Source organism: Anthonomus grandis, chromosome 2 (assembly GCF_022605725.1).
Source record: "Anthonomus grandis grandis chromosome 2, icAntGran1.3, whole genome shotgun sequence".
NCBI lineage: Eukaryota > Metazoa > Arthropoda > Insecta > Coleoptera > Curculionidae > Anthonomus > Anthonomus grandis.
Genome location: NC_065547.1, coordinates 39156927 through 39183950, shown reverse-complemented (window position 1 = coordinate 39183950; position 27024 = coordinate 39156927). Strand labels below are relative to the sequence as shown.

Sequence of the window (27024 nt, the reverse complement as noted above, 5' to 3'; positions counted from 1 at the left end):
AGTCATATTGGTATACCTATGATTAATAACAAATCCCAAAGCCTGCTTCCAAAGTTGACATTATCAAATATCATTTACAATTTCTTTTATACTGATGAATATGGAAAAAAAATATTATTATTATTATTATTGTCTCTCATTTTAATAATATTATTACCCTCTATTATGCATTATAAATATTAAATATCAAACATAAATATTAAAAAAATTATCATTCAAAACTATATGATTATATACGATTATACTAAAACGATTTTATAAATTCTTACCTATGTTCATCCCTGGGCCACCGAAACAATATTTCTGTCCCTTCTCTAGTTAAACATCCATTAACACAACACATTCGTGATATTTTATCAGAATCCTTAATAAAACCCCTAATAAAACCAAATCGCAAAACAATCGCTATCACGTTCTAGCACAGTATAGTTCTACCTATAAATAGCTACTCTGTGAGACAACTGTTATACTACTTTAAATATGCTATATCAGACAGCCGGTATATGCATTTCGCCCGGGAGCGACTTCGAGAGACTTAAAAAGAGTAGCGTCCGATATTCGAGTGAAATAGGCATAAGAAGGGGCGAAGCGTTAAGTGAACCTTCTGGTCTTGTTATTGTTCGGTGATTTAACTATGCAAACATGGGTATAACTAATATTTTTTTTAAACTGTCACTTAGACCCTTATGATTCTAACCCCTTCAATTACAAGAGGATTTGAATTGGGTTTAAAAAGATACATCACTCAACCCGAAAGCATTTTTTTTTTCAAAAAAACTCAATCTATTTTGTACATATTTATTACTGATAAAAAATATAATTACAACTAAAATGGACGAATTAAAAAATATCTAAGAAAAAATAATACACAAATATAATACAAGATCACAAAAAAGTTTTAAAATGCAATCCGGGCGCTTAAAATCTCGTTGAGTATTTGAGCCTAAGAACTAAGTTTGATTTCAAAAAGATGCCTCTTTCAGTCTTGGTGGGAATGTTAAGTATACCATTTAGTGAGAAAATAAAATCGAAAAAAGGCATATATGTATACAACAACAACCATTAAAGTACATCTATCAGTCACAAAATATGAAAATCTATAAGCAAGTTGAAAGAATCGTTAAATAAACATATTAGGCCCTATTTTTACTACACATATTTGCGTTTTTTTTTGTACAAAAATGAATTTTTAAAGGCTTATATATCCAATAATGCCTGATCTAATTGCGAGAGCGTATTAGATTTATTTGGATAAGTACAAACCTTTTCGAATTCGTTGATTGTGCTTATATTAATAAACCTTTATAATATTGGTACGTCACAACCTAGCCTAGAATAAGTTACATATAAAATAACTTAAGACACTGAGAGATTATTTGTAATATCATTTTTGCTACATTTTTAAATGTATGCAATTACACGAGTACAACAATAAATTATTTAGAAATTATTAGTCTCTATAAGAGCTCCTCGCCATATAATTTTATTATTGTGCCCTTAATAAATAGCCTATAAACACAACCAGTGATTAAAATTCACCCTAAAGCTGCTCCCTGTTTAATTATGACTAACCAAACTCATAAAAATAAAAAATGTATTCTTTTAAAGATAAATTAAAGAGACTCAATTTCAAGAATTTAAAACGGTCACCTAAGTAACCCAAGGGCAACCTAAATAACCGACAGTTAGCGCAAGTAAAATAAAGTGAGGTGCGCGCAATTTACTACCATGATTTATCCATATGAGTCCCGGGTAGTTAACGTTGGGCGTAGACATTTCTGAAAGAAAAATCACGATTAAGACTAAAATACTTTATAAAATTTAATATGTCTTTATAAAAGGGGATTGACTTACCGGTATATACAAATGAAGAGGGAAATAAACAAGGCGGCGGTGCTGGTGGAGAGGGTGGAAGACGCTCCGTATCGGCCCGAATCGCAGGCCGGCGGACACACGGGTATTACGGATTCTACATAATACAAAACGAAAAAGCATGATGCAAAAAAATCAAATTCTACCAACGATCGCTAATAAATAAAAATTGATTGAGGACCTTGCATTACTCTTCTGTCTGGTACAGTTAAAAAAAATACTAAAAACTACTTTTCAAAGCATTATTTATGTTGTAAAACAATGATATTATTACGGTAGCGACCGAAAACCGGTTATTTGTAACCAGATGTTGTGGTGAAATGGCCTAAGTAGTTTAAACCATTAACGCCTAGCGTTACATGGCTACGACAAACACGTGACTACTCAAAGTGCGATGGCATTGGCCATGCGCTAGTAAATTTGTTGCGAGCGTGTCATATCACCAATCACAGTGTGCAAAAACCACGCGTTCGCTTAGTTTCAGTAAAAACGCCGAACTGTGCGTGTTTAGTGCGGTTAAATTTGATACGTTATTGAAACATCGTGAAAATATGGATATACAATTCGAGTAAGTATAATTTATTTTTTATGTGTAATAGTGGGGGATATTTAGTTACACTGTGATGCTCAGAATACTATGGCTTAACGTTGGCCAAATTTGGAATAAAATCCATTGATAAGTTAGTGAGTTACAAGGGCGTAAACTTGTATGTTACCATATGGCAACACTAGGCGTTTGCACTAAGTGATTTCAAATAATTACAGATATGGCTTTTCACTTGCGGAAGCGCTTGATATGGTGTATAACGATGATCTTGACGGCGATATTTACATTGAGCCACCAGAACCCAATGTAGACACAGATGAGGACTCAGCTGACGAGGACGATGGCCTTAACGTTTTGACGTTGCCTTTGAATAAGCCAACTTTTTATCGTAATTTGTTATTTTTTGATTATTTTTTTTTCGTAGGCTAGTTGACAATTTGACAGCTCGACAGTTGCGAGCCCCGGCCTTTTGTATCATCTTATTGTAAATAAGATTATACAATAACGAGAGATTGGGTATCCAATATGAGGTTGAATGTGATGCAAATACAGCAGATCAGGAAACAAATACTGTGCCTACTCCGGTTCTTGTGCAGGAATACACAACTTGGCTAAAAAATAGGCGAAACCAGTCTAAATCATTTATACCTCAGTGGGAAAAAGGAGCAGACTATGCAGTTGTACCGCCAAAATATTTTCCGCCACCAGATTATTCCAGATTTGAGCAAATGTCAGTAATTCAAATTTTCGATGAATTTATAAAACATTTGGTGGCGGAAACTCGCAGGTATGCATTATTTTTGAACTGTCCAGACCCTAATATTACACCAGATGAAATTCGTTGCTTCATAGCAATATTATTTGTAAGCGGCTATAATAATTTGCCATCTAAAAGGCAATATTGGAGCAGTGGCGAAGATCTTAAAAATTTAGCTGTGTCTCAAGCAATCGATTTTTACAGATCACTCGGTTTCTTCATTGCTCTGATAACACAAAACTAGTCAAAAATGTTCTACAAGATTCGGCCTGTCATAGAAATGTTAAAAAAAAGACTGTTTGAAAAATTTCGTTTCGGAACAAAATTTGGCTTATGATGAGAGTATGGTTCGATATTTCGGGCGACATAGCTGCAAGCAATTTATTCGTGGAAAACCCATTAGATTTGGGTATAAAATTTGGAGCCTAAATACTACAGACGGCTATTTGGTAAATTTTGATGTTTATCAAGGTAAAAGTCCCAAATCTAATGCGGACTACGATTTATTGTTTGGCAAAGCTGCAAGCCCTTTGGTACTAATGTTAGATGAATTGCCGCCAAAAAAAAAGGATTTGCGATACGAACTTTATATGGATAATTTGTTTTCAAACCCAGCGCTTTACTCATATTTGCAATTTCGTGGTTATTCTGCAACTGGAACAATTCGTGAAAACCGAATGCCCAAACAATGCCCCCTCACGAATAAAAAAATGTTTGTCAAAAAAGACCGTGGATATTTCGAAACAGCCATAGAGAAATCCGATGGCCATTTGTATGTGAGATGGATGGATAATTCAGTGGTAACTATGATGTCTACTTCGCATGGAGCTCAAGAAATTGGACAAGTTAAAAGGTACTCACAACAACAAAAGAAAAATATAATAGTTACACGACCAAAAGTTATTGCGAAATATAATGCCAACATGGGAGGAACTGGGACCAGAACCTTGGCTGCTATCGCATCGGTATTCGAGATAAAAAATGGTATTGGCCTAAGGCCATACCATTTTTATAAGGATCTGGGCGACGAGCTTCTGCATTGGAATCTTCAGATTCGCGAGTTTCGGATACTATCCGGTTTGATTGTTTTGACCATTTAGTTCAACAAACAACACAAAACAAACGAAGACGATGTGGACTCAAAACATGCAACTCCACAGTAAGAACCATGTGTTGAAAATGTGATGTAGCTCTATGTATTTCTTGCTTTGCACCTTATCATTCCCGTTAACTTAAACCTGTTTACTTATTTTATATTACTTAGTATAACGTTCTATAATAAAATTTTAATATTTTCTAATTAAAAAGATTGTTTCAATTTTAGGTAGTGTAAAGTCCTAGCGTTGCCATATGGTAACGGCTAATATCTCAAAATGTAAGTAGCTAAAATTAAAAAACTAAATTTTTACAGCTTCCTGAACGTATTTTTAGTAATCTTAAAAGAGCATAAAAAAGTAGCATAAAAAAAATAATTCCGGCGCTAATGGGTTAAGTTCGTAGAGCATATGACTTAAAAAAAAAAAGATGTGTCGGGTGCCTTGAAAGTGTAAATCTTTTTTAGTTATAAATTAAAACGTTTTGAGCTGTCTCTTGTGGCTTTAATTAAGACCCCAATTTCCCAGAAAACACAGTGGTTCAACAGATTATGGGCCCAGACCCGCTGTAAAGTTTTGTTTTTGTCGTGGAAATTGGTGGACCGGTGGAAGTTTTTTTAGGGCTATAAAAGTGTATTACTCCAATTGTGAGGCTTGAAGGAATCCTAAGAGGAACACAGAGACATGGCGGAGCAAATAGGCTTGTTCGTTGTTATCGCAAAATTAAACGGTGAAAATTGGGTTACTTGGAAGTTTCAAATACAAATAGCATTAAGGTCAAAGGGCTATTTTGGCATAGTGGATGGCACCACAGAGAGGCCAATGCCTCCAGGAAACACCCAAGAGTGGGATAACAAAGACGCCAAAGCTTAAGAGATTATAGTTTCCAGGCTGGATGAGAGTGTCATAAATCACATTTTAACATGCAAATCCTCAGCAAAAATGTGGGGAAAACTTAAGAAAATCTATGAGCATCAGTCACACGTCAGTGTACATCTATTAACGCAAAGATTGTTTGCTCTAGCTAGAGTATGTAGATGGAAAGGTAGCAGACTTTATTTCCCAATTAGAAGAAATAAAAAGCACGTTAAAATCAATGGGAGAAGAAATTAGTGACAAAATGGTCATTACTAAAGTTCTTATGTCCCTGCCAAAAAACACGAAGTATTTTGTGTCTGCTTGGGAATCTGCTCCTAAAGATAAACAGACCCTGACAGATCAGGTTGATGCTGGAAGAGGAAAGGAGTAAGGTGACAGAAAAAGTGCAGGCTTTATCAGTAGGTTCTAATATGTCAAAGTTCAAAAATAAGGCCGGTACAAGAGGTAGTTCAGGTATTAAATGCTTTCAGTGTGGTGGAAATCATTTTAAAAGAAATTGCCTGTTACTCAATGAACTGTTACTTTTGTAAGAAGCCAGTGCACTTAATGGAGATGTGTTGGTTTAAGAAGCAAGGGCATGCAGATGCTACTCAGGATAAGGACAACCAGAGATCAGCTGACCAGGCACTGATATCGAAATCTGGTGGAGACATTATGGCGATAATTGGATCAGAGGATGTTAAACGTGGTTGGTGGATGGACAGTGGCGCAACCGAGCATATGTGCTATGACAAAGACCAATTTACAGAAATGAAAACTTTGGTGGTAACAAGAAAAGTAAGAGTTGGTGATGGCAACTTTGTAGAAGTAAAAGGAATGGGAAAAGTGCAAGTTTTGGCTTTCAATGGAAGCAGTTGGGTAAGAACTGACTTACTTAATATATTATTTGGTCCAGATCTAGCAGTAAATATTTTCTCTTTGAGTACATCACTAGACAAAGGCTATAAAATGCACTCAGATAAAAGTAAGTGCGAAATCATAGACCAAGAAGGTAAAATAAGAGCCATAGCAAAGAGAAAGGGTAAATTATTTAAAATGGAGTTTAAAATAGAAAGTTTAGAGTTTGATCATTGTAATGCTGTTATGAGCTTGGACAACTGGAATCAAGGGAAGGCCCATATACACTTTGATCAGGTCAGAAAAGTGCTGAGAAAAGGTAATATTGAGTTTCAGGATGAAAAGCAGCCATTTTGTAGTGACTGTTTGTCTGGAAAACAACGCAGATTGTCATTCCCAGAAAGCCATAGCAGAGCTCAAATGCCTTATGAGCTGATACATGCAGATTTGTGTGAAAGTTTGTTTTTTGCACAGCAAATCAGAAACTGAAAAAAATTGACAGTTTTTTAAATTGGGCAGAAAATATGACACAAAAGAAAGTGAAGATATTGCGGACAGATAATGGTTTCGAATTTGTCAATGAGAAGGTTAAGAGTATCTGTGAAAAGAAAGGAATTATGCATCAGAAGACATGTCCGTATACTCCAGCACAAAATGGGAGAGCGGAACGTGATAATCGAACCATAATGGAGCTGGTCAGAACTATGCTTCATTCTTCTGGTTTAGATAGTTTTTTGGGCTGAAGCGGCGAATGCAGCAGTGTTTACATTAAATAGAGCTGGAGCCAGTACTCAGAGAGACAAGACACCTTATGAATTATGGTCTCATAAACAGTCAAGTATGAATTTTTTCCAGGAGTTTGGTAGAAAAGTTAGTGGTTCATATTCCAAAACAAAAATGGTTGAAATTAGATGCTAAAAACATCTTTGGAGTTTTTGTTGGATACAGTGATGAGGTAAAAGGTTATCGAGTATATCTGCCAGAAAAGAAAACTGTTGAGATTCACAGAGATATGGTGTTTATTCCTGGAGATGGGATTCCTGGAGATGGGAAGCTGAATCAGCGGTCAATGAACAACAGATATGCATTTTAAGGGAACCAGAAAGAGGAAAGTTCGACAACCAGTGTGGATGAAAGATTATCATATGAACTCTGATATGGAAGAGTGTGATATGTGCTTTTATACAGACAGTGAGGAGCCTTTGGACTTAAAAGAAGCTCTGTCGGGAAAGAACATTGTGAAATGGGAAGTACCGAGACCCAAGGACAAGAAACTAATTGAGAGGAAATGGGTTTTTGAGATTAAAAGTGATGGACAATCTAAAGCGCGTTTAGAGGCAATCATAGTGAAAAAGTGAAGATTTGGGAGCTTGAGTCATCTAACATATATGTTCCATCTAGAGTGCCCCAGGATGCTCATTTGTCACCTTTTCTGTTTAATTATTTAGTAAATGAGATAGAAGATTGTATATTTGCAAACCAGTTACTTTTATTTGCTGACGACTTAAAATTTTTTTAAGGTATTGAATCTACAGAGGACTGTACAGCTTTGCAGAAGGATCTGGATGGCTTCTTTTGGTGTAATCTGAATTGTATGCAACTTAATCTTGCTAAATGTTCTATAATTAGTTTTTCAAGAAAAGAAGACTAATCCTATGTATGATTACACATTAAATGACACAACACTACCGCTTGGACCATATAAAAGGCGTTGGCGTTATATTTAGAGTCTTCGTTTTGACTTGCACATTGATCACATATCGCTATAAGGTTTCTTGGTTTTGTTAAAAGCATACATGCAGATTTTAATAGTGTAATGCTTTAAATCTGTATTCTGTTCCATTGTACCATCAGTTTTGGACTATAGGTCTTGGACTGGTCTCCCAACTTATGAGGTCTATAAAAGCAAAATTGAAAGAGTTCAAACTTTCTTTTTACGTTTTGTTGCTTTAAAGCTTTGAATTTTATAAATGAGCACTTAAAGTTCTGTTCTATAAAAATGTAAATTCCTTGAATAGGCCAGAACTTTTAGGTGTTCTTCTCTGTACCTCAAAGGGTGCTTCACGTTCACTCCCTTTTTATGAGTCACATTTCAGAACATTCATTTAATTCCTCATTAGCCATAATGTGTAGGGAAGTGAATTTACTGCCGGAAAGCATTGACGTTTTTAAATTTCCTTAAATTCATTTAAGAATAAAGTCAAAATGTTTTTAAATAGTCAGCCTTTGTAATGTTTTTAACTGTCTTTAAATATTTCAGATTTCTTTGGATAATTTCGAAAGTCAAGTCTGAAATTGCAACAACTTAAATAAATAAAGCACCTGCATATAAAAATTAAAAATCAGAGTTAGATGATGTACCATAATTCAGAATAGCTGTGCAGTGTAGTGCCCTTATTACAATTGGACATAGTTATCCATAACGCGAGCAAGCGCCAATGGCATTTTGTTGGTATTATTGTGTTATCTGACGGCCAAATATTATATTTATCTACGAAAAAAAATCTCAAGCGTTAGAAATCTGTAAGTTAAGGATATATTTTAAATTAAACTAAGCGCCAAACGGTTTATAACACTAGTTGAATTTTGCATAAAACGACTAAATGCCACGAAATTGTATAGGTCAATTAAACGCCATGGCACTTGGCTTAGTAATGCAAATAGCAGTTAAGTTCGGTCACGTGAAGTGGTACCGAAAAATAAGTAATATATCACGTGATATTTGTCAAATTTTGATCATTTTTCTCGCAAAGGCATTTACCGAACTGAGCTAGGAAATATCAAGTGACGTTTCTTGAGTGGTTTAATTCAAATTTTCAAAAAATGCTGAAACGGACTGATATTTTACTAAATCGCCCATATGAAATAAATTTAGAGGTAAGTAGATACCAAACTATCTAGTGCTACTATGAAATTGGGCAGTAATAGAATTTTTTAGGTAAACGTTAGTTGCCCAACTACCATTTTTGGCAACAGCTACGTAATCGCGACTATAAAGAATACTTTAAAGTTGTGGTTACTAGTTCTGTTACCACTTTTTTACCAAAATTGGGAATGATTTTGCTGTAGCAAATACGTAATTCCATCGTCCCGGGAACTTCTTTTTAACGTCCCATAGTGGTTTTCGGGATGTCATAAAGTAGTAATTGTGCAGTGCTAGTTACTAAGAAGTTACTGAGACAATATTATGCAAACATTTTGATTCTCTTTCTTTGTCAACACAAATAATTTTATATGTCCGTCTTTATTCTAAGTGATGGCGTTGTATCGGGGTTAATCTACTTCATATTGTATTTAATATAGCTGATATTATCGCTTACCGGAGTGGAAAAATGTAAACGAAGCAAATTTTACTGTTAAACATAGGCAATATAGGACGAAAATAAAGAACGCCTCATTAAAATAATGACTTTTAACAAAAAAATATTCCAAGTCTAAATATTTAAATTTAATTTTTTTAAGAAGGTAGATAATTTTTTTCACTCCTATGAATATAAGAAGTCTATAATTTAATAAAAATTGCATAAAATGTAAAAGTATTCCGATTTTAGCAAATTCATAAAATCCTTTTACAAATTCCTTGGATAGATTCCTTTTCACAAAATCGAGTCAAATAATTTAAAAAAATATGGCGAATTGTTGTTAGAGTTACCAAGAAGTTTCTTTTGTTACTTCAAAGTAAAAATGACTTAGGAATAAGTAAATTATTTCAAAAAAGTGCTACTGTAAAGTATATTTTACTGCATAGTAGAAATAATCACTTAAAGGTAATTTGCTGTAATAGCCAATGTGGTAAATATTACTTTAAAGAAGAAATAAGGGTAACTATTTCGGTCTTGTTACTGATAATATTACTTCAAAGTGTATTACTGCGTGGTAATATTTTGATGTTCCTATGTAGTCGGAAGAACTTGAAATTTAACTTTGTAATCGCGCTTACTTAAAAGTTCCCATTTAATCATCCCATCGACCAATATTTTCTACTTTATAGTAACGACGTTATAAAGGTAATTAGGTCAGGTCGCTAAGCGGTATCAGCTACCATCAGAGTTACCGCAAAGTAATAATTACTATATAGTCAAGTATTAAGTTAATATTACGTATTTCTTACTACTATTTTTTACTTGGCAGTTATTTAAACTTATAAGATATTTTTTTGGTACCAGTTACCGATTTATTACTTGAATAAAGTAATATAGTCAAACAATGTTGTAGCCGTAACTAAAATTGCTAGTTGGGTGTTACAAAGCAACTCTAGTTTTATTTGAAGTTTTTTCAAGGTATGCTATAGCTATGCAGTTGTAATTTGCTTAGCTTATTATGTTAGTAAATAAAGTGGTTTAGTTTTACTGTAATTTTGTTGTTTCTTTTACTTTAAAATAAAAAGTGCTTTTACAGGATTTTCTAAAAGATCTGTAAGAATTTTAAATAGTTGCATAAAATTTGCAGCTTTTCGTAAACTACCTTAATGAAAAATAGGGCTTTTAGTCGAAATATACAGTCTAAAAAGAAAATACATGGCATTGCATAAACGCGCTATGCGACTAGTTTGGCGTGTGGTTTAATTTTGTAACATAAAAAAACCTAATAATAAGTAAAAAAGCATAACCAGACTAGGTGACATTTCTTATCATAACTTCTAAAATTTTTCTAAATCTGTTATATGTTGTGACGAAAACCCACCCTCATCGTATGTAAGTTAATTTTAATACCTTTTATTTCAACACTTTTTATCCTTAGCTTATAAGTTTCCTAGGTTCTTTATAGATTTCTGATGATAGACATCTTATATATGTCTGAAACATGTAGGATAGATGATTTTTCAAATAAATTTAGTGGAGGATGACATAAACAATTTTAGTTAACCTTTGACTTATTAACTCCACTGCAAGTATGGACTACTTCTTCAACTTCTAAAATGTATTAATTTTTGCTAAAAGCTTACGTAGTATAATTTAAAATAGTGTCTTGGATATAGCTTGCAAAAATTAGATCTGTATTAGAATTTATCGATTTTTAAGGGCATTCGAAACTTAATTGTGTTTTCCCACAATTGTTATTCTGGCGCTCGTTCGCGTTATGCATAACTACGTCCAATTAAGACTCAAATTTCAAAAAAATATATGTACTATACTAAACACAATTCATTTACTAATGTCGCTAACACAAATCTACTACAAAACAATATACTGAAACACTATTGGGTGAACAATTTGAGTAACGAAATTTTTAAAAATTATTTCATTTAGGTTTTCACTTTTTTTAAGATTTCTTCTAATTACTTTTTATTTATTTAGCCCGTGATCAAATAATATTTAACCAGGATTTAAATGAAAATGATGTTTAATCCAATTTTCGCATTTTTACGTAATTTTACAAAGTAAAAGATTAATACTGGTGTAATTTCCAGTACATTTTTAACATAAACAGGATCCCAAAAAATACCTAATTTAACAAAAAATCAAATAGATAAGTTACTTGTTAACAGGAAATATCTGGGAGAATAAGGGTTAAATAGCATACCAAGAGTTGTGCAATGTCTTTCCCTTAAATTTGATTAATTTCGGGAAATATGTTTAAGTAATTATACATGTCATTTACATACATCATCCTGCAAATTCAACTTTACCACAAAACAAACTTATAAAGGGGAAACGTGACAAGATAATACCATTCCTCTAATCAATTAAAGTTAAAAAATCCTCTCATTTCTAACCTTTTTTTGTAATTGCAAAAGCTTTTAGGGTCTTATACCATGAAAGACTTTTAAAGGTTCAAATCTTACTTAAAAATGTATTATCGGTCCCAATTACTATTTTTTATTTTTCTGTATCAAAAAATAGCAATGTACTATAACGAACCATGCTTCTAGTATCTTTTAATCACTACTACATAAAATAAAAAAATATATATACAAAGATCTCAATGTAATGTAAACCGCTCTTATAAAACTTACCAATTAACACGACTCTCCCGACGGAAGTGCCAAATTTGTTACCCGCCTCGCATACATATTCTCCATACTGTTTCTTTTCAGTAGTTATCACCTGAAATCAACAATTTCCATAAACGCAACTTTAGAAGAAATTATATAAATTACCCTCAGAGTGGTGGCGGTAAGCTGGTCTGCTGTGGAAAAATGTGAAATTTTATAATGTTGATTGTTGGATAAGACAAAATCGTCTTTTTTCCATGTGATTGCCGGGGGAGGATACGCCTCTACTTGGCATTCTAAGTCCATATCGTATTGCAAAGCCTGCGCTAATCTCGGCTTAGGAACTGTGACTACTGGAGCAAATTCAACTTCCACTGCAATATTTCCTACAAACACGAGATATTAAAAAATTAGTAAGGAAGGTGTTTTCTTAAATGCAGTCTGCATACAATAAATACATCAATCTCTAAAATATGTTTATATTGAAAATGGTACACGATTTTGAAGGTCAATACAGAGATCAAACTAACAATTATTAAAAAGATTAGCTGGAAAATAAATGAAAAAAAATTACCAACACTTATTTTTGATGATTAAAAACAATCAAAAACATAAATATCAGAGTTGTGAAGAAGATGACATCTAATCGTTCATACAGTAGTGGCCAAAAGTAGATTGACAAAGTATTATTTTCATAAAATTGTTTAAAGATTTACCCACAGGTCCCCTAGATTTTAAATTATTGTTATTTGTAAGGCGGTCTATAAAAAGATACCAATAAATTTCAGTTAAATATTTTGCTTGCCATCAGATAAAGCAATAATATAAATATAGCTGGTCAAAAGCAGATATTAATAAAAGTAGACAAAAACAATTTTGGAATTATAACTCAAGGTGCAACATGCCACGCGGAATAAGATTCTCTCTTGATTTAAGACAACGCATTATAAGGAGGGCGCCCACTGAATCGGATCAAATTCAAATTCAAATTCAAATATGCTTTATTGTTTGAACAAAAAATTGTTATAAACAAAGCTTCACCTAATCCTAAAGAGACAGAGTTACAAGGTTAAAATTATATTTAAAAATACAAGTTACAATGACGGATCAAAGTTAAACAGTTAAAATTTACATTTTTTTTTTTTTGAATTAATAAAATCAACTATATCTAACTTTTCTTAACTAAGTACAGTTCAACATCTAGGGTTAAAAAAAGAAAAACATTTAAAACATCGGCTCGGTCGGTTCGGCACGTTCGGTCCGTTCAGTCGGTAGCTAGCGCTCATACAATCGGCAGAATGAAGACACGACGACGTTTAAAAGTGGTTCGATTATTCGAGCATATGGAAGTATTGTGATTAAGCTCCCGTTTAAGCGTTTTTAAAAAAAAATTAGCAATTCCTGAGATTCTGAAGAGGATGTTATGATTACAGTAGCCTGTGCTGAAGTAAAGCGGTAGAAAAGCGTAGGAGATTTTGGGTGCATATTTTTTTGAAAAGAAGAGATTTCGGAGAATATTATCATCTCTTTTATGATTGGCTGGAGGACGAAGCAATGTTTTTCAAATATTTAAGAATGAAAATATGTTCAGGGTGATTTTGTATAGTGTCATGCCTCTGCCTTCTTCATTTTTGATATCCCACTATTTAGAAAATAATTTAAAGAGGATGGTTGTATCATTACGAGAACTGGTTTTTGCGCCATCTCAAAATTATTTTAGCTGAATTGCACCTCAACGTTGGTATACTGTCAAATTTTTAAAATTTCTGTACTCTACTTTACGAGATATAGATAGCCGCCATTCGTCGTGGAACACCCTGTATAGAGTCAAATTAAATAAATTATAACATAACATTCCAACGTGCATTTGAATGCGTGAACTATATAAGCTATCTTTATTGTGTATTTTTGTAAAAACATAAATTATATTCAAAGCAAGAGTTGTGCACGACTTAACACCAAAACGAGAACTTTCACACTCGCACATTTCGCCGACCAAGTTGGCATTCTCAGATAATTAAAACTGAGTTTTAAAATCTCCTGATGATGCCAACTTAATAAACAGTAAATAACGAAAACACCGATTTAAGATATAATAAATGACACTTACCAGAACATCCAGTTAATTTGGATAGCTCCTCCCAAGCGTTTTCTTTCCTTAAATTATCATGATAATATGTGTTTTGTTTATCATTAAATTTCTAAAACTGCGAACAGCTTCGATTGAAATTCCGTTTGACATATTTATCAAATCAACGGTTTTTAAAATTATTTGAAACAGTTCCTCATTCTATGCAAAAAAAATGCTAAAATAGTCACAGGCTTTCGGTGCAATCAGCAAGTTGCCCTCCTCACAATATGAGATCGTCGCCGGAGAAAACCGAACCGACCGAACGTACCGAACCGATTCAGTGCGCGCGGCCCCATTTAAATACATGTGAAGCAAATCCGGCCGATTGTACCGACCGTGCCGAGACGGTCGATAAAAAAAGAGTCCATTGTCACATTTATTGGTGATATAAAATATCACCAAGGGTGTTCCATTTAAATTAAGGAACTTATTGTCTTGTCAAAACTGTAATAATTTAAACCTAATTTTGAACGTCTTGTATAAAGTAGTAACTGTATTACAAATGAAATGTAAAATTTAATAATTTAGTGTTGCTCAGCACAAATGTTGTAAAAAAGAGAAAACATGTATTAAGCAACTTATCATTGAAATAGTCTCAGTATATCCACAAGACATAAATATTTGAAAAATTTTTAAGTTTAGGTTGGGTAAATCTTAATAAAACCTACCTTTATTTATAATGTAGAATCCAAACATCAAATATTTCTTTTTTATAGTATAGCCAAATATTCCGTGTCGTATGACGTTAATAACCCTGTATTTTAGAGTCTAATGATGATGAGTTAGCTCATTGAAATGAATAATTCTCAAAACAAGATTGGTCACTTATTTTGTGGAGAAAAAACTTCCTTTAAGGAATGAATACCGTTCTTATCAACCATTCGCTCCACTCAAAAATAAACATCTTCAAGAATATTAAATCGTAAGAAATCTATTATTCAACTCACTTCTGGCCTCTTTGCCAACACCATTCTCGGCCACACAATAATAAGTCCCTCTATCCTCCTTTCTGATACTCCTGATCTTCAACCTGTTGCCCCTATAAATAGACCCTCCAGTTGGCAAAATGGCATTATTCTCCCTTCTCCAAGATATTCTCGGAGTCGGGTACCCGCCTGCGTAGCATTCCATTTCGACCGGTTGCCCCTCAGAGACTACGACGGATCTTGTGGAGTTGTCGGAGATAAATGGAGGTCGTCTCACTTGAACGTCCACCGTGGCAGTCACCCGACTACTGGTCGATATGATGATTGAACATGCGTAAGTTCCCGCGTCGGTCTCTTGCATGTCTTTGATTTGGAGGGTGTAGGTGGAACTGGACTGTAAAAATACGTGATTATTTTAGTTCTACCCATTTAAAAACTGGCAAAAATAACGCGAAAAAGTGTATCAAAGAAAAAAAAAAGAATGAGATACAACCAAAACAGTATTCTACATAATTTAAAGTATTACTTAAGTACATGAGCAAATTTCTTGTGTGATTTTAGGACGAAATGAAAAAAGACCTTATCTTTTTTCAAATTCATTTATTGCTCTTTTGGTTACAGAGATAATATAAGGTTGTCGATTTAAGTATAGTACTAGAATTAAGATTAAGTTAAAAAGTTTAAAATTAAAATAGTTAGAGCTAAGTAACATAAAAAGTAAAAGACACACCACTTAATACTAACTTCACCAGCAGACACAGACTTATCAAACTTGGTATATATTTAAAAAAAAACCCTGCTAGCAATATGGACAGTTAAAACCAAACAGATTAAGGTTATCTGAATGAGTTATGTATTCACTCACTGAATAAAAAGGGTTGAACTGCCTCTACCCCTCTATCTTCCTAATTTCATTGGGTAATGTATTGTATATTTTGACAGACATATAATAGATACTCATTTCATACATGGTTGTCTTATGTCTAGGCGCTGCAAAATCGAATGTATTTCTGGTGTTACTACTGTTAATATTTACATAACATTTTCTTGAAAGAGATGTTTGTGTTTGGAGGCAAATCAGCATACCCTGTACAAGTAAAGGGAATATATTGTCATAATTCCTAATTTTTTAAACAAAGGAGCACAATGCTCTCGAAAAGCGGATCCGGACAAATGTTCTTTTTATTGACTCTGCATGAGATCCCCAAAACATTATGCCATAGGCTATACGTGAATGTACGTATGCATAATAAAACTGAGTTATTGATTCCCTACTGACAATGTTTTTTAAGTTGTAAATAGCGAAGTTTGCCGACGTTATCTTTTTACATATTTCATCAATATAGCTTTGCCAATTTAAATTTTTGTGTAAAGTTAGACCCAAAAACTTAGTTTCGTCCGATTCATATACAATAATCCCATCGATGTTTAGGGGCATATCATTATCAATTATTTTTAGGTCTGCCTTTTAATTTGAAAATGAATGAATTTTGTTTTGCTTGAATTAAAGACTAACTGATTTTGCTCACACCACTTTTGCATCTGTAAGGCTGTAGAGTTTGCAAGATCTAAGGCTATTTGACAGTTTTTGTGAGATATTACGCATGATTGATTGATGGGATATTACGCAGTTCTGAAATTGCTTAGGTGTCCAAATATTGTAAACCAAAACAAAACATTCCTTTCTCTAATTAAGGTCATAAATATTTTAACATAAATAATTTGTATCTAAAAAATCGTCTCTACTACCCGCCCAAATATGTAAATATTTAAAAATACGGGTATAAATATAAATCTCAATAAATATTCCCAAAACTCTTCTAAAATACTTGAAAATATCAAAAAATAATCACAGGTTGTATAATACAACAGGCGTTTCTTCCAGTATAACTTTCCATGAAGATTGACTTTTAACATTTCTGGAATCTAGCAAGACTAAACTATTACTAATTTGATTGAGCGACTTTTTTTTTTCATTTTTAAGAAACAGTATAAACAATAAATACTGAAGCTTGTTGTTCATAATTTTTATAAGCCATTTCTGAATCGTTTCAAGATTATTTAGATATACATTATATTCATCAATGCACCCCATTCTGCAATACCATCAGAATATGTTTCAAGCAAGGGTACTACTCCAAGAATTACTGATCACTACATAATTGAAACTTTGCACAACAATGTACATTCAAAAGAGCCAAAAATCTTGCAAAATAGAGGAAGATATATTTGTTTTATCAGTTTAAACAGCCTACTGGAACAGCGCAATTGTATTGTGCTCATCCTCATATGAATGAAAAGTATAAAGAATTTATTAGTATCATATATCTATTAGATATTATAGCTCCGTAGAGAATAGTTAAAATTTATCCTAGATATAAAGTTAGAGAACTAGAGAAAACTAGAGTTAAAACTAGAGAAAGTACTATGAAGATAAAATATATGGAACTAGGGAAAATCCAAAAGAGATGTTGAAAACTCTGCAAGAATTTCTACACAAAAATATAAGTGATGAATTTACAGGATGTAGATATTAACGGCGAAGTTATTGATATGGAAAATACATTAACCAACAAATTGAATTACTATTTTATAGACCCCCAATAAAAGACATGTTACACGCTTTAGAATGGTTACCAATCAGAGAGCATCTTCTACTCAAAACGCTGACATTTGTCCATAATATGAAATTGGTCATGCTCCACAGTATTTGTTGAGTAAATTCACATTCCCTACCCAAATATATGATCATAACACGAGGAATAATTTTTCTGTACCAAAAGTTTCCCAAGAACGTGGTCAAAATTCATTATTTTTTGATGGTGTAAACAAATACAATATGTTGCCAATAGAAAGTATAAAGATTTTTAAAAGGGCTTGTAAAAAACATTTAATTGTAAATTTAGTATAATAAACCACTTATTTCTAAAAAACTTTTCATGTTGGTTTGCCTAATTTATGTCTTTTTTTTATTGTATTATATACATATGTTTGTATAATATACATATGTTTGTGGTAATTGTATAGTGCATAGGTGACAAACAGTATATATAGGTTTTTTATATTTAATTATTTATTCAATTTTTTCAAAATCTAATATGGTAATTCTTAAGTAACCTCATTGCATAACTTGTATTAGTTTTTTTTGACTAAATAATCGATATATAAGTTAAATTTAAAGATAAACATTTTTAGAAAGTAAAACTTGGTAACCAAATGTCTTATTTTTGCCATTAAATATTGTATATGTTTGTCTCACCTCATGTGACAAGCTATTGTTAATCCAAGGTATTTAAGGCAACAAAACTGTTTTCTGTATTAAGTTCGTTAAACTCTGGTAAATTATTGATATATGATGTATATGCAATAAACTTTGTTTTATTTTTGTTGACTGTCAATTTATTTTGATGGAGACATTCAGTTATTATCACCAGATCTTTCTCTAGTTTGGTCTACAGATTTACATCGCTCCATCTACCTATAACTCGCTAAATGATAACTTTAAGAATATGAGCCTATTGAAGTTCAAGAAATCGATTAACTCCTTACTTCTATCTAGTGAATAGTTAATACCTGCCGTGTGTGTTGTATTTCTTTTAATTGGTTGTTTTAGATATGTGATTCACGGATATCGGTCACTTTTAGCTAAAAATATTATTTACCTGCTTAATATTTTATTTTATAAGTATCATTGCCTGTTAGATTTAATTTAATTTTAATCTTTCACTTTTTTTATCATGTTTCTCTATGTTAGACTTAGTTAATGGTTAAACTATGTAAAGCTAAACTTCACCTTTTTTTGTCAACAACATATATGTTTACAAGACTAAAGACATTTATTATTATTATTATTAATTTCAATAATTACAGAATTACTTCTTAAACAAATCTATGCGATTGTTAATTGGATCTGAAAGCTTCAGTGTTTGCAGTAAATATTTAAATAATAAGCATATTAAATAACTGCAAGAAAGAACGATGGGAAACTAGATACTGTCTAAAACAAAATGTAAAAAGGTGCAATTTTACTATTATTAGAACCTTAATACTCAAACCATAAAGCAAACATCCTTTACTAATTTTCTAATACCTGCACTCTCATAATATTCAAATGACCTTATATAAATATTTACGATTTAAATACCCACTAATCAGTCAGGTAGATTCTTTATCACAGGTTGTTTAAAAATTCTCTAGTATTTACTTTACAACCATGTACTAAACGACTTCAACAGGTCAATTTTTGATTATAGGGGTCTCCCAACTATGACCCTTTTGTAATGTAAATTAACCGAATATAGGCATGAATAGAATGTCTTGGCAATAATTGGCCTTTTGTGATCTTTTATTATTTCTTACCCTGTCGTATTTTAAGGCGAATCTTGAATCGTGAAGAATTAAACTACTGCCTGAAGAAATAGGTAGACTGCTGTCTTGTTTCATCCAAACAACTGGATAATCTGTGGTGTATTGTACTGAACAGGCCAGCTCGACCACACCGCCGACATCCTTTATTTGAGTTTGAGATATATATGATATTGTTGGAGATTTCTGAGCATTTCCTATAAAAAAAAGATCTATATAAATAAACTTATAGATTATTGAAGCATAATAATTTGCAATTTTTTAATCAAATATTTGCTTCATAAAAGAATACTTGAAGTGTTAATATAACAGTAAAGTTACTTGGGCCGTCTCATAAGAAATTAAAGAGCGCTCACAATAATAACTTGTAATTTACTAGAAACTGCATGCAGAGAGCTTCATGTTCTATGTAATTATCATGCACATTTATTGCCTGGAGCGAGTCTTGGCATACCGCTACAATAATACAAAATAGGTCATACTGAAAATAGCAGAAAATGTATGTTCAGTTCATGTTTAGTTAATAATGAAATTGATTGTTTGCTGGAGAACTTTAATAAATGAAAGTCTGTAATTTTTCTTATTAATATATAGGCAGTTAGATTCTTTTTTTTTTTTTTTGGTGGCATGTGGCATTTATGCAGCCAGTTATAATTTTTATATTTTACGTGATTTGCCATTATTACGTATCGCATATTTCTAACTACTCTGATAATTGATTTAAAAATATTGTTTATCCTTTATGCAAATTATGCCTTTTTTTAAAATGTTATCTTATTTTTAATATCTATCATTTATTTTGCATTTTCTAGTGCCAATAAATGCATAATATTAAATGGACTAGCCACAACCAAAGTACATTTTTTACATTCAAAAAATATGTGATTTAGGTCACCTGTAACATTACAATTTGTGTCTTTATATAATATATAGGGGTGCTGGGTAGCAAGCATGTCCTAATTTCGTACTCATTATAGTTATTTTATTTGTTTTTATTTATTTTATTTATGATTCTCTTTACAAACACTGAGCACACAGTAATTACATGTAAAGGCAGCAACAAAAATTAAATTAAAACCTTAAAATACCACAAAATACAACGAAAAACAAAATTAAAATAAATAAAAATTTAACATGATTTGTAATAAAAAAAATATATAGGAGGATACCACTGTATGTATAAATCTATATTATACCTATATCTATTTTTAAGGGTCAGCCTTAGATCTGCAGAAGACATATTAAATAAATCCACATAAACTTGATTAAAGAACTGGTTCGTAATTGCCATCACATTATTCATTGGAGACACACTATCAGAAATAACACAAAATAAATTGTGTGGATTCCGAATCCTTAAATTGACTATTGGTACATTTATTTTGATGAAGTTTATAAGATCACAGTTACAATATTTAATGTTATTTATAATAAAGAACAAATATATCACCTCTTGTGGTTTTCTCCTATCCAAAAGAGATTCCATCATAAATGTCTTAAGCATACTCGTATATGAGATCATATAAGGATATTCATTGTGCTTTCTAACATAGAGATACCTGGCAAATCTTTTTTGAACTTTTTCAATTTGATCAATATGTGTTATTATCATAGGCATCCAGATATGTGACGCATATTCCAGGTGCGGTCTCACCAAGGCATTATATAATCTTATTATAGTTGGTATTTCAAAATTCTTGCTGTTTCTAGTTAAAAAAACTCAAAGATTTAAGAGCCTTTTGTATAATGTACATGAAATGGTTATTAAACTCGACAACACCCAATCTGGTCTCTGGTTTCAATGGAACGGTTTAATTTAATGCCGCTAATATGATAGTTATACTCTACTGGATTGATTTTTCTTGCATATGATACTACAGAACATTTTTTAACATTCAATGACATTCCATAGGTTTTGAACCAGTTACTAATACTCTCAATATCCAACTGGAGGCTGTCGCAGTCTTCACGTGATGTAACAGTCTTAAAGAATTTGAAATCATCCGCGAACAATAAGCCAGCCCAGCAGGAGAGGCAGTCGGATAATGAGTTAATGCAGCTTATAAAAAATAAAGGCCCTAGATTGCTATCCTGGGGCACTCCCGAGGTGGGGACAAAGCTCTCAGATACACATCCTTCCACTCTCACCAGCTATACCCTGTCCGACAGATAAGATTGCAAAAAACAATAGGCATCTTCAGATATGCCTAATTGCGATACGAAAGATATGCTTCTCCATTATTATTTGCCCACTCTATACATTTATCAAAAGAGGATACCGCTTCATTATGCATTATAGACTTGGTAGCTATGAGCCCGTGTTCTTCTTTTGAATCTTGATCTTCCTCATCCAAATTTATTATAATATCTTCTTCGGTCATTTTTTCGACGGTTTCTTCTTTTCCTACAGCCCACTGTTGTATTTCCTCATCAGCTAAACTTATTTCAATTTTTTTTGATCTATGATTTCACCTCTTGAGCTGGGTGTGGTGAAATGTGGTGTACCTCAAGGATCAGTGTTGGGTCCTATTTTGTTTTTATTATATGTTAATGACTTAAGCTCTCCATCACTGCATGGACTAGTGGTTCAGTTTGCCGATGATACTACAATTCTGTGGCATAACAAAGATCAAAAAGTAGTCAGATCTCACATAGTAGAGGACCTTCACAAAATTAAAGAGTGGTGCATCTGCAATCAGCTTGTATTCAATGTTGATAAGACTTTTGTTCTGGGCTTTAAGTGTAATGTAGAGGGTTTTTTGTTTGATGAGCAGAACCCACTACATGGTGGGGATTATTGTCGATTTCTGCAGTCAGGGTTGCCTGGCATGACCTGGGGGGGGTGCTCGTTCAATTTATTTCGCCTTAATAGACTCTTATAATCGTTATGGGTTGCCATTTTGGGGTTTGTGCTCCAAGGGACTCCTTAACATAATTTTTACTATTCAGAAAAAAGCATTAAGGTATCTGTGTGGTGTTGGTCTGAGAGTCTCTTGTAGACCTCTTTTTGTAGCTGAAAGAGTTTTAACAGTTTTCTCACTCTCACTTATATTGCAAACTGCAACACTCATACATAAGTCCGTAAGTCCACCATCCTGCACCAGTCATAATACTCGTCAAGTGGGCAACTTATCTCTTCCAATCCCGACCTCCTCACTTACGAGAAACTCTCTTATATTTATTAGTGCTTTTGCTTTTCTGTTGCTTTGTGAGATCAAAACTGGAGTTTGGCTGCATTATATGGAACCCGCTCTATCAGAATCATGTTGGTCTCCTTGAATCTGTTCAGAGTAGATTTGCTAAGTTTTTGGCCTTCAGGCAGGATGGCATATATCCGGTAAGAGGGTTTGATCATCGACAACTATTGGAACGCTTCAATCTACATCCATTACATCTCAGAAGAATGATCTTCTCTGTAAAATTCCTGCATGGGTTACTGAATGGATTCATTGATAGTCCTGTACTTCTTTCTGGTGTACGTTTCATGGTGCCTAGGCTTAATGCTAGACATCCCCTAACATTCTTTCTGCCAAGGCCTCATACTAACATCCTGTTGAAATCGCCACTATATACAATATGCGCTATATTTAATCGGATCTGTCACATGTGCGATATAAATTTCTCTCCGGTTCATGTGATTATCGATATCTTGGTGGATCATTACTCTTGGGATTAGGGCCCAAGTGTTTAAGTTATAGTTAGTAGGTATATTGCAGTTAAATTAATTTAATTTTGTTGAATATGTGATTATCTTGTTAAACTTTTATAATTGGGTTTTTATATCATATTAATAGTTATATTCTTTTTGGTTTGTTTGTGTGTGTTTTTTTTAACTATATTTTGCATTGTTTTGCAACTGTTTCCTGTTATTGGGCAAGTTGCCTGTTGGAAATAAAGGCTTATTATTATTATTAGTCGTAAAATATTTAATCATGTTCCTTTTTCGATTAGGACTGTTACAGACCTTAAAAAGTTTAGGAGAGAACTAAAGAAATTCATCTTATCAAAAGCTTACTACAGCATTGAAGAGTATTTTAATGATTCATTTTAATATTTAAAATTATTTGGTTTTTTCTTTGTTTATATAAAATATTTTATTTATTTACTTATTTGATTTATTTATTCATCAATGTATATAACATTTCAAGTACTTATTAATAATTAACAGTAGTCTTAAGTAAAAACTATAATACTAATAAACAATACTGTGCTAAACATAATCCAAAGAGTGGGAGTAGGGCACTATCCCAAGATAGTTGCCCTAGCTGACGACTTAAATTTATTTAAAGACTGACCTCGTGTTGTGTAAGATATAATTCTATATACAATCAAAATTGATTCTGTATTCTGTTTTTGTCCTGTATAACCAAATAAATACTTGTATTATAAATTCTAGGATTAGGAAGCTTTTAGCATAAGTTTGTAAACTTAGCAAATAAAGTATATTTTGACTTTGACTTGACTTCTATTGGAGGAAATGAGAAATAGGGCTAACCAAATGGCAATGAATGGTATAAAGCAAAAAAAAATTACTGATTTTTTTAAATAAGTGTTTTTTTTAAGGTTTTATACATATTTTAATAAAGAAATTTGCAACAAAAACATGTTTTTATGTAAAACTTAATTATCCGAACATTTTGCTTATATGAACGGGCACTTGCAATTAATGATTCGGATAATCAAGGTTATACTGTAATATAAATTCATGTTGGAAAAATAGTCTGGATGAAGTGGTCAATCTCTTTTGAAAAAGAAGCCACAACATAAGAAATATAAAATTGTAAGTAGCATGAATTTAGTCAACAAATTAATACTATGTAAATAAATGTAATCAATAAATAATGTTATTTCTACGTAATTTTCTCATAACCTCTCCCTTCAGTTAGAATATTTTGTACTTTATCATATTAAAGTATGTTTTGATTTGATTACATGTATTGACCAACTAGGCTATCAGATTAACCATAAACAAAACACATCATCATATACTTATAGAAACACTTTTGATTTAGAATGTAATAATGAAGGACTTTTTTGTGTCTAATACCTAATAAAAATTCCACTGATATTCACCCAAGTAACATTTTCTCAAGCAGTTGGTTTTTAAAGTTGCCTTTTAGCCGCACCAAGGTTCTGCAATAGTCATTGGCTTGCTTGATGGAACTATTTAGGTTAAATTTTGTGCTAATAGGAACTAGGAAACTTAGGTAAATTAAAAATCTAATTAGTTCTAGTCAAGTGTCAACAATTACGTTGTTATGGCCATAACGAGGGCTTGATGGTTTTGAGATAATAAGGTTTTGGAGAGGTTATATTTCAGCATTAATTTGGCAAGCAAAATTCCAATATAGAACGATTTTAGCATTAAAATTACCTATTCAGAACCATATGGTCTTGAATCAATTGCCTAACTATTTGGCACTTTATACGGCCTATTCCGGAAAATATAGCATTTTTTAACACCTAAAGGACTTGATAAAAGTCATATGGATAATAAGATAACTTTATGGGATAAGGTTTAACCAACTAGTCACAATAAAACACAGTTTGCGGACGGTCGCGACTATTAAATCCTACGTCATTTATTCTTAGAATACGATGTCTTGGCACAAAATTGTAAGAAGTGGTAATTTTAAAAGAAAAGTGAAGTGAAATTTCCAACGAATTACAACTGGTCAGGTAAATTTGACAAATAAAATATTGACAATATAAATAATGCCAATAGATCCTACTAAATGCCTAAAAGCCATTTATTGAAATTCGCCCAGACTTTGCCCGCTAATTGGTTATTAAAAGTGGCCTATAAGTCCTGGCAGATGCTAGTTAGCCCTGTTTTAGCTTTTTTTAAAACCCACTGGCATTTTTTAAGCCTTTCGTCCTACAACATAGCTTTTGATACTTAAGTTATTATAGCAGCTTAAAAGCATACCCTGCTAGGCATCCATTTTGAAGAAAAAATTTAATTCTTCCATTTTTATAAGCTATTCAAATACAGGCAAAAATAATGTAATATGTAAACAATTTAGATAATATATAAAGACACTGGAGCATTTAAGTACATATTATCACTAAAGCATCTCAGAAATAAAAATATATTAATTTTTTTATTGGCACTGAATAATGTTTAATTTGTAAGATATCAAAGGCGCACATGTTTTACAGTTAAATTACACCCAACTTTTTCAAGAAACTGGTGTGCGCAATGAAAATCGGTCATCTATTCCAGTATAATATATTTTTTTCTAAAATAAAGCCATACTTACTGAAAATGTCTCCATTGCTTTTTATTTTGGCGTTGTCTTATTTTTACCCTGGCTGTATGATATTTAAAACTAAACGGTCAGATTTTTATACTTTGGTGTCTCTGAAATACCATATTTAAAACTAAATAGCAAAATTTTAATACTTCAATATGTATCTGAAATGCCAAAAGCCGGCGAACAGGCCAAACTATATAACCACCTAAAGGTCTAAAAGGACTTTGCTAAAGGGTTGTAAACAGGTAGGCGTAAAAGCTTTCAGGTTCTACACAGGTTACTTTTAGGCATCTTCGGGTTCGATGAAGGTTATTTCTATTAGCTATATAGGTTCTGTGATATGTGATCTGGTTTCAAATTGGCCAGGTTCTATTGGCAATGACAACCTCTTTAAGGCTGAGCCTTTTTTTTACTACAGGAGGTTATGCGGGCTAATAAATAATGTTGTTTGTGCTTAATGGCATAATCAATAATTTTTCTTAAACAGGTTCTAGGAGTTATTTATAACCTTTTTAGAACCTAAATTGTTACTTAGGCAGGTAATAGTTAATTTCCAAAAAGTTCACTAATAATTTGCAAAATACAATATTTTTAGGTGATCTAAGGTGATATAAGATTTTGAAAATATTTTCAATGTGCTGCATGAGTGAAATGTAGTACTTGAATTAACTCATTAACCATCCAGTAAAATAATTTACTCGAAAACTGAAAATATGTATCTAGGAATTCGCCATTGCTCTAAATTCACTTGTGTCACCCTAAATACAAAACTAATAATCTTTTATGAATGAACTCCATGAACAGATTCTATTACCAAGAGCTCTATTAATAAACATTCTTGCTTGATAATTACTTTACTGAGTCATGCTGAATTTGTTATAGAGTACTTTAGTCATGTCTTTTAAGTGATATGACTAAAAACGGTTAAGGGAGATATGTGTCAACTAATTATTTTTATTTGGGATAGACAAAATTCAGCAATAAGGGTGTAGTTTAAAAAGGAGCAGGGAAGCCTTATTTTGTTGAATTACTTTAGTGTCGCTTAAAGAAATTTAAAACAAATCCTAATTAAAGCTTCAATGAATAATTAGATTCAAGTTTCAACGGCAAATAAAAAACCGTTATCGTTAAAGAGAAATAACTACATTTTAGGGAGGAGTCAGTTTTTTAAATGCTTTGTGTTGGAGGCAGTTTAAACTACGGTTTTTAGCCAATAACGGGTACGGAAGCCAGTAATCTATATTTATAATCAGAAAGCATGTAGTTAACGTACGATTTAAGATAAACCTATCTTATCAGTATATAAAAATAAACAAACTTACCGCCATTCAATAATATACAGAGCGCAAACACAACCACTGCCTGTGACACCGCCATGTTGTTTGATTGTTTGGTGTTTGAAAATAGCGGTGGCTACCAGTTCG

General features: G+C 32.4%; 1 protein-coding gene across 1 annotated transcript; it reads right to left on the bottom strand.

Moving 5' to 3' along the window:
• Positions 1-784: 784 nt before the first annotated feature.
• Positions 785-27024, bottom strand: LOC126750431 (lachesin). The gene is made up of 7 exons (XM_050460056.1): positions 26923-27024; positions 19338-19540; positions 15000-15372; positions 12087-12307; positions 11943-12033; positions 1855-1969; positions 785-1778 (listed from the first exon to the last, which is right to left on the bottom strand). The coding sequence occupies exons 1-7, from the start codon at positions 26975-26977 to the stop codon at positions 1757-1759; spliced, it is 1080 nt and encodes a 359-aa protein (XP_050316013.1). The 5' UTR covers positions 26978-27024; the 3' UTR covers positions 785-1756.

Excerpts from the sequence above, each read along its gene's own strand:
- LOC126750431 (XM_050460056.1), bottom strand. The coding sequence starts at position 26,977 with ATGGCGGTGTCACAGGCAGTGGTTGTGTTTGCGCTCTGTATATTATTG. Across the intron at positions 12,034-12,086 it reads TTACCGCCACCACTCTGAGG|GTGATAACTACTGAAAAGAA; the intron begins GTAATTTATATA and ends TGTTGATTTCAG. Across the intron at positions 1,970-11,942 it reads CGGGAGAGTCGTGTTAATTG|AATCCGTAATACCCGTGTGT; the intron begins GTAAGTTTTATA and ends TGTATTATGTAG.